Genomic DNA, 8,768 nt, shown 5'->3' with positions numbered 1-8,768 from the left:
CACAGTGAACAACACTATTCACCTTACATAGCACATGTGATTTCACTACAAGGTCGCATTTTGCATCTTAATATTGAGTGCCTGCAGCTCTGGTGTTACAGATCTCACAGACACAGGTCCGGGCATCACAATTCAGCTTGCATGCGGACATGGTAAGCCATTGTCTTTCGGCTTCTCCAGCCTTCATATACACAGTGCCCTCTGATGCTTCTTCCTGTTAACATGCAGCAGCAGAAGCCAACCCCCCCCCTCCAATTCTCTAGGATGATTGCTTTACCCCTCCCCCCACCGCTTGGCTGGTATCATGGAAGATCACTGCTAATCACCCCCCTTTCCGCCCCCCCACTGCATGCCTGGTAGCTGGGACGATTCCTGCTAGCCAAATGCAAAAAAGCTTAGCGCTATCCTTCCTCCCTTCCCCCCGCTTGGCTACGTGCAAGGAAGGATTTTTTTAAGCAACAGCCCAGTAGGAAAATTGCCATCTCTGTCCCCTTAATTAAATTCCTGAATTTCAGCCAGGTTACCATGAACAATATCACTCTGCTGAGGATAACAGAGCGAGATAAAGAACAGATGTTTCTTGAATGCCAGCAATCACCGGGACCATACTCAGCTATGCTTTGTCATGCAATGATACCCGATTACTTGCTACATGCATGGCGTGGTAAAGTGTCCTACAATGGTGAATGGAACATGGCTGCCTTGCCCAGAAACCTTCTGCAAAGGCTTTTGGAGTACTGTAATAACCTAGTCCCAGATTTGGACCTTAGCGTCCAAAATATGGGGGTTAGCATGAAAACCTCCAAGCTTAGTTACCCGCTTGGACCTGGTACCTGCTGCCACCACCCAAAAAATTAGAGTGTTTTGGGGCACTCTGGTCCCTCTGAAAAACCTTCCCTGGGGACCCCAAGACCCAAATCCCTTGAGTCTCACAACAAAGGGAAATAATCCTTTTTCCCTTCCCCCCTCCAGGTGCTCCTGGAGAGATACACAGACACAAGCTCTGTGAATCCAAACAGAGTGAATCTCCCTCTCTGTTCCCAATCCTGGAAACAAAAAGTACTTTCCTATTCCCCCAGAGGGAATGCAAAATCAGGCTAGCAATCCAACACACAGATCTCCCCTTGATTTCTTCCTCCCACCAATTCCCTAGTGAGTACAGACTCAATTTCCCTGAAGTAAAGAAAAACTCCAACAGGTCTTAAAAGAAAGCTTTATATAAAAAGAAAGAAAAATACATACAAATGTTCTCTCTGTATTTAGATGATACAATACAGGGTCGATTGCTTAAAAGAATATTGAATAAACAGCCTTATTCAAAAAGAATACAAATAAAAGCACTCCAGCACTTATATTCATGCAAATACCAAAGAAAAGAAACCATATAACTTACTATCTGATCTCTTTGTCCTTACACTTAGAAACAGAAGATTAGAAAACAGAACTACTTCTCCAAAGCTCAGAGAAATCAGGCAGCCAGAAAACAAAGACCTCAGACACACAATTCCCCCCACCCAAAGTTGAAAAAATCCGGTTTCCTGATTGGTCCTCTGGTCAGGTGCTCCAGGTGAAAGAGACATTAACCCTTAGCTATCTGTTTATGACACGCCCCCCAAATTGCAGACAGTGGGGAAGCTCACTGGCGGCGATTTCCTTCTAGAACTTGAAAATAAACAGATTAATACAACACATGCACCTTTACATATACTACTAAGTATATAACTAACAGACTTCTACATTTTAAGAACACTTTTTAACTACTGAATTCTGGGAAACTCTCACGGGAGAGTGCATCAGCAACTTTATTAGAAGCTCCTGTGATGTGTTGAATTTCAAAATCAAAATCTTGGAGAGCTAAACTCCAACGAAGAAGTTTCTTGCTGTTCCCCTTGGCAGTATGAAGCCACTTTAGTGCAGCATGGTCAGTTTGTAGTTGGAACCGCCGTCCCCAAACATAGGGGTGTAGCTTTTCCAGGGCGTACACAATGGTATAGCATTCCTTTTCACTGACTGACCAGTGACTTTCCCTCTCAGACAGTTTCTTGCTGAGAAACACGACAGGATGGAAGTTGTGATCTGTTGCTTTCTGCATGAGCACTGCTCCTATACCACGCTCAGATGCATCGGTGGTTACTAGGAATGGCTTGTCAAAATCCGGGGCCCTGAGCACAGGGTCAGACATGAGCATCGCCTTAAGCTGGGTAAAGGCCTTTTGACACTCATCAGTCCACTTAACTGCATTTGGCTGGGTCTTTTTGGTCAGGTCGGTCAGTGGGGCAGCGATTTGGCTGTAGTGTGGTACAAATCGCCTGTAGTATCCGGCCAAGCCTAAGAAGGATTGGACCTGCTTCTTGGACCGTGGGACAGGCCACTTTTGGATAGCATCCACCTTGGCCTGTAGGGGGTTTATGGTTCCTCGACCCACCTGGTGCCCCAGGTAAGTCACTCTGTTTTGGCCTATTTGACACTTTTTGGCCTTAACAGTTAGTCCTGCCTGCCTGATGCGCTCAAAGACCTTTTCCAAGTGGAGTAGGTGTTCGGGCCAGGAGTCTGAAAAAATGGCCACATCATCGAGGTATGCAACTGCAAATTCTCCCAGTCCAGCTAGTAGACCATCTACCAGCCTCTGGAAGGTGGCGGGTGCATTTCGAAGGCCGAAAGGAAGGACATTGAATTCATACACCCCCGCATGGGTGACGAATGCTGACCTCTCCTTGGCAGGTTCATCTAGCGGTACTTGCCAGTACCCCTTGGTTAAGTCTATTGTAGAGATGAACTGGGCACGTCCCAACTTCTCCAATAGTTCATCGGTACGTGGCATTGGATAGTTGTCCGGACGAGTTACAGCATTTAGCTTACGGTAGTCCACGCAAAAGCGTATTTCCCCATCTGGTTTGGGTACCAGAACCACTGGAGATGCCCATGCACTGGTAGATGAGCGGATTATACCCATCTGTAGCATGTTCTGGATCTCCCGTTCTATAGCAGCTTGGGCATGAGGAGACACCCGGTAGGGTGGGGTTCTGATTGGGTGAGCATTACCTGTATCAATGGAGTGGTATGCCCGTTCAGTCCATCCTGGGGTGGCTGAGAACAATGGGGCGAAGCTAGTGCACAGCTCCTTGATTTGTTGACGCTGCAGACGTTCCAGGGTGGTTGAGAGGTTCACCTCTTCCACGCCACCGTCTTTTTTTCCGTCGTAGTAGACACCGTCAGGCCACTCAGCATCATCTCCCTGGACTGTAAACTGACAAACCTGTAAGTCTCTGGAATAGAAAGGCTTGAGAGAATTAACATGGTACACTTTAGGCTTTAGTGAGGAATTGGGAAATGCTATGAGGTAGTTTACAGCTCCCAGGCGCTCTTGGACCGTGAATGGCCCTTCCCATGATGCTTCCATCTTATGGGCCTGTTGCGCCTTCAAGACCATAACCTGGTCTCCTACCTTGAAGGACCGATCTCTGGCATGTCTGTCATACCAGGCCTTTTGCTCTTCTTGAGCATCCTTTAGGTTCTCTTTAGCAAGCAAGTACCTCCAGGAGCGCTTCATGGAGATGTCCCTGGAGGATTTCCGCTCCATCCCCAGACATGTTAACAAACTTTTCCAGTAACTTTACTGGCCGCGAATACATCCCAAGCCCTCATAGCAAATCAATCATTAAAAAACGCTTGCTTGTAAACCATGTTTTATATTTACAAAGGTACACTCACCAGAGGTCGCTTCCATGGCTTCACTGTCTGGGCTACTGGCTTGGGAGGGCTGGGAGGGTAATTCTGTCTGAGTCACAAAAAGCTCCTGGCTGTTGGGGCTAATGGAGTGCTGTGTGCTCGCTGCAAGGTCGTCCTCCTCTTCCTCCTCCTCCTAATCCTCATCTTCCCCCTGCGCAGAATCCTCAGCCATGGTTGAGATTACAACCCCCACCTCGGAATCCACAGACAGGGTGGGTAGTGGTGGCACAGCCCCCTAAAATTGAATGCAGCTCAGCGTAGAAGCGACATGTTTTCGGCCCTGACCCGGACCTTCCGTTTGCTGCTTTGGTTTTCTGGTAGGCTTGTCTGAGCTCCTTAACTTTCACTCTGCACTGCACTGAGTCCCTGGTGTGGCCTTTGGCCATCATGGCCTTGGAAATTTTTTCAACTATTTTTTCATTATGTCTTTTGGAACGGAGTTCTGTTAGCACTGAATCCTCTCCCCATCTAGCGATCAGATCCAGTACCTCCTGCGCGGTCCATGCTGGAGCTCTTTTTCAATTCTCAGGAGACTGCATTGCTACCTGTGCTGATGAGCTCTGTGTGGTCACCTGTGCTGATCACAGCTCCACGCTGGCCAAACAGGAAATGAAATTCAAAAGTTTGCGGGGCTTTTCCTGTATACCTGGCCAGTGCATCCAAGTTCAGACTGCTGTCCAGAGTGGTCACAGTGGTGCACCATGGGATACCGCCCGGAGGCCAATACCGTCGATTTGCGGCCACACTAACCCTAATCCGATATGGTAATACCGATTTTAGCGCTACTCCTCTCGTCGGGGAGGAGTACAGAAACCGATGTAAAGGTCCCTTTACATGGATAAAAAGGGCCTCGTAGTGTGGACGGGTACAGCGTAAAATCGGTTTAACGCTGCTAAAATCGGTTTAAACGCGTAGTGTAGACCAGGCCTAAGGCAGGCAAATGCAAGGTCTGTGGGATGCAGGCCTTGGCTACAGAATGGGGGACTGAGGCTGGCAAAGCTGTGACCCTGAGAAGGATTCAGGAGTTCTCATATCTTTGTGGGGGGGGTGCCTTAGCCAAACAGATTCATACTCCGCATTGGAGTGTAAACACAAGTTATTGGGCTGAAAACAGGAGTGACGAGTTAAAATTTTAGGGCCTGCTTAAACACTGAATCACCATGTTTGCCATGGGATGGTGTACGGGGGTGTTTCCTGCCCTAGCCATGTCCTCATAGGGTGGATTTCCAGGATAAGGAGTCTCATGATGACACAGTCAAAGCCACCCCTGCTCAGGTTCTGGGCTGTGCGGAGGAGAACCATGAAATCCCTGCCCTGTATCCCTGAGGAGACTTGCTCCTGATTTCCCTGGTGGCCCCAAAGTGTGCTCATTTGCCAGTGAGGATATTGAGGAGGAAAGAAACTCTCCCAAGGTGACACAGCAAGTCAGTGGCAGAACGAACGCTGGAGCTCCCATCTCCCAATGTGCTGCACAGTGCACTTCCCATGGCTGTATGGCACGTCCCCCTTGGCTGCTGCTTTCCTTGGCCATGGTCACAGAGGAGCACAAACCGTGCTCTCGTTCTCATAAAGTAATTTTACTTTTGTGCTTTCTTGTTTTGTTGTTTCCCTTCAACTTAGAATAAGATCACTCAGTCTGGCTGTTTTCTCTGGCAGGGCGCTGTGCTGTTGCAGCCATGTGTGTCCCAGGATATTAGACAAACAGGGGGGAGGAAATAGCTTTCATTGGATCCAAATTCTGTTGATGAGAGAGACCAGCTTTCAACCTTACGCAGTGGAAGTACATAATAAAAATATCCCTACAGGTCCAATGAAAACTTGGGTGTAATTTCAAAATCTCAAAGCATTTTCTGTGTCCTGCTTTAGCTCAGCAGGGAGCTTCTCCTGTACCATCGATGAAACACAAAGATCACCCGTTTCAGGATCTCTTTTCTGGTCACCCCATAAACGATGGGGTTTAACATGGGGGGAATGAGCACACAGAGGTTGGCCAGTAGGATGAGAATATAACCTGGGACGATTTGCCCAAATTGATGTGCAAAAATGGGTAAAAAGACTGGTGTGTAGAACATCAGTATGACACAGAGGTGGGAGCCGCAGGTGCGGAGAGCCTTGAGCCGGGCGTCCTTCGATGGGAGTTGGAAAACGGCCCTGAGGATCAGCCCATAAGATACAGCAATGAGCACAGCATCCAAGCCAATTACTAAAGTAGCCACAACTGTACCATACCAGAAATTGACTGTGATGTCGTCGCAGGCCAGCCGGGCTATGTCAACGTAGTCACAATAGGTGTGAGGCAGGAGGTTGGTTCCGCAGAACTTCAGCTGCTTCACAAGAAAGAGGACGGGGAAAATGAAACAGAAACTTCTTGTGACAACTGCCAGCCCCATCTTCCCGGTCACAGACTTGGTTAGTATGATGGTGTATCTCAGGGGGTTGCAGATGGCAACGTACCGATCAAACGCCATGGCCAGCAGGATGGCCGACTCAGCAATAAAACTGACATGGATGAAGAACATCTGGGTCAGGCAGGCAGCAAAAGAAATTTCCCCTGCTCTAAACCAGAATACAGCCAGCATCTTGGGCACTGCTGTGATAGATAAGAGCAGATCAACAGCAGCCAGCATGGACACGAATAGATACATGGGCTGATGGAGGCTTTGTTCTGTTAGTATGATGAATAGTAGGAGAGAGTTCCCAATAAGTGTCACAATGTACATCAGACAGAAGGGGATGGAGATCCAGACATGAGACTCCTCCATACCTGGGATGCCAGCCAGGATGTAGGTCACGGGGGCAAAAAAGGTGTGATTGTCAGCTGACATCATGCACCATCACTTGGATCTTCTATTCAATTTCCAGGAACTAACAGCAAAAGAGACAATCAGTGAGAAGGTGAGTGTCTGCTAGGACTGAACTGCATTTGTTACAGTGTGATGGGTTCACCCGGGGGGGGGGCACATGGAACTGGGGTTTCATTGAGCCCTCTGACCCCCCAGTCTGTGCCCCCCTCACACTGTGCTGCTGTGACAAGCTGCAGACCTGCTCCCCATCTTACACTTACACCAGCATCCACACACGCAGGGACACACCCCGCTGCAGTTACACGCAGGCTCTAACCAGCCACTGCATGAACCAACAACAGAGAGGCTGCAGCCAAATTAACCACCAGCTTCCCAGATTTGTACCCCCCACTGGAGTGTAAACCCAAAATGTTACAGTCTTACCCTGAGCAGAGAACTGTACAGCGTAAGCTCCTAGAATTCCCCCCCTCCCTGAATGTGGAAAAGGATATACAACAGCCTCCGCCAGTCGAGCTATGATTTTCTCAGGCACTTCATTCCAACTCACTAGTGTAGATAAAGCCAAAACAATTTTATTAAGTACTAAAATAGTTTTTAAATGGTGATAAGTGACACCAAGCAGATCAAAGCAGATTACCTAGCAAATACACAAAAATGCAACCTAAGCTTCATATAAAATCTTAAAATCTATTTTTTGTAGTTAAAAAACTTGTTCTGTTATAATGTAAAGCAGTGAGCTTTGACTGGCGTGCTTGGGGAAAATCTCAGCTTGGCTAACCCAAGTGTGCATGGTTCTCTTCATATGGAGGGAGAGGCCTACCGGGTATTAAACACACAGACTGCCCAGATTTGACCAGGGCAGGATGGTACTGCTCTGGGGTCCCAGCCTGGAGAGCTGGTGGTTAAAGAGTCTGTGTCCAATTGCAGCTGGGTGTGTCTCTACCTGTGTGAATGCTGGTGAAAGTGAAGGAAGGAGGGCTTTGCAGCTTGTCAGAGCAGTACAGGGTGAGAGGGATCCCAGGCTGGGGGTCAGCGGGATCAGTGATACCCCAGTTCCAGATAGTACTCTGGGGCTACCCGTCACAATCATTATCAAAGCAGCCCTTATAATCGGTTGATCCTGGATTATACAGTTTGTACATTTACGGCTATGCTGCTTGAAGTCAGCTAATTTCTGCCAAATGGAATAGACCGAGTCCTGGGGTCCTTATTGATTTTCATGGAAGTGTTGCCTGAGTGAAGGCCTTGGGAATGTTATAGGGCCTGAGGGGGTTTCCAATGAGGTTTACTCTGAACAGACACATAACCAAGAATGTCCTAGTCCAGAGCCAACTGAGTTCAACAGCAAGATCCCCAGTGACACCTTGGGGAGCGGATCAGGGTAACTCGGCGACCTCTTCCCAGCACCGAACCTCAGCGCAGTCACAGGAGCGTATCTCAGAGCCCCGGTTCCTGTCCTGCCCCTGCAGTCAGAATTACACACCCCCATTCTACCCAACCCCAGCTCAACATTTCCTAGGTTTCATGTTTCCATTCTCCCCTTCACAGATTCATTCCATGCAAATGACTCACCAGGCTCCGGCCCCAGCTTGGGAGGAGGAATCTCTGCCTGTGACCGGGTCGGAGAGCTGCAGGTGGCAGGGAATCTGCACTGACCGGGGCTGAGGTACAGGGATATTTATACTGTTGCCCTGCGAATCCCAGGACGGACTCAGAGCCAGCACGGAGCCCCAGGGACCTGCCTCTGTGACTGTGGGGAAGAGAGGAGAATTAACCCTTTACTCCTCTCATTTCTTTGATCTGCATCAGAGGGGTAGCCGTGTTAGTCTGGATCTGTAAAAGTAGCAAAGAATCCTGTGGCACCTTATAGACTAACAGACATTTTGGAGCATGAGCTTTCATGGGTGAATACCCACGAAATGATGCATCTGACGAAGTGGGTATTCACCCACGAAAGCTCATGCTTTGGTGCTTGTTTGATCTGATCATTTCTCCTTTTGTACGTTATTTAGACGCTGAGGCCCTGGCAAAAAGCCCCCTGTTCTTTGCAGCCCTGACAAACTCAGTACACCACACACAAGTCTTATGGAACATTGAGCCATAAAGAGTTGCCTGTAAGGTGTGTGCAGAAAGCTTGTAACTTTTCAAGCTTCAAAACTATTGCAAAATGCATGTCCAGGTAATAGTTAACAAATAACATATTGATATTGACAGTGAGCTTTACGGACTTGGAGT

General features: G+C 48.3%; 1 protein-coding gene across 1 annotated transcript; it reads right to left on the bottom strand.

Annotated features, from left to right (window-relative positions):
* Nucleotides 1–5,591: 5,591 nt before the first annotated feature.
* Nucleotides 5,592–6,554, bottom strand: LOC127044375 (olfactory receptor 52B2-like). The gene has a single exon (XM_050939171.1). The coding sequence runs from the start codon at nucleotides 6,552–6,554 to the stop codon at nucleotides 5,592–5,594; it is 963 nt and encodes a 320-aa protein (XP_050795128.1).
* Between the last annotated feature and the right edge of the window lie 2,214 nt (nucleotides 6,555–8,768).

The sequence above is a fragment of the Gopherus flavomarginatus genome, chromosome 1 (genome assembly GCF_025201925.1).
Source record: "Gopherus flavomarginatus isolate rGopFla2 chromosome 1, rGopFla2.mat.asm, whole genome shotgun sequence".
Classification (NCBI taxonomy): Eukaryota; Metazoa; Chordata; order Testudines; family Testudinidae; genus Gopherus; species Gopherus flavomarginatus.
Note: the sequence above shows the minus strand (reverse complement) of the source record. Positions and strands in the feature narration are given on the sequence as shown.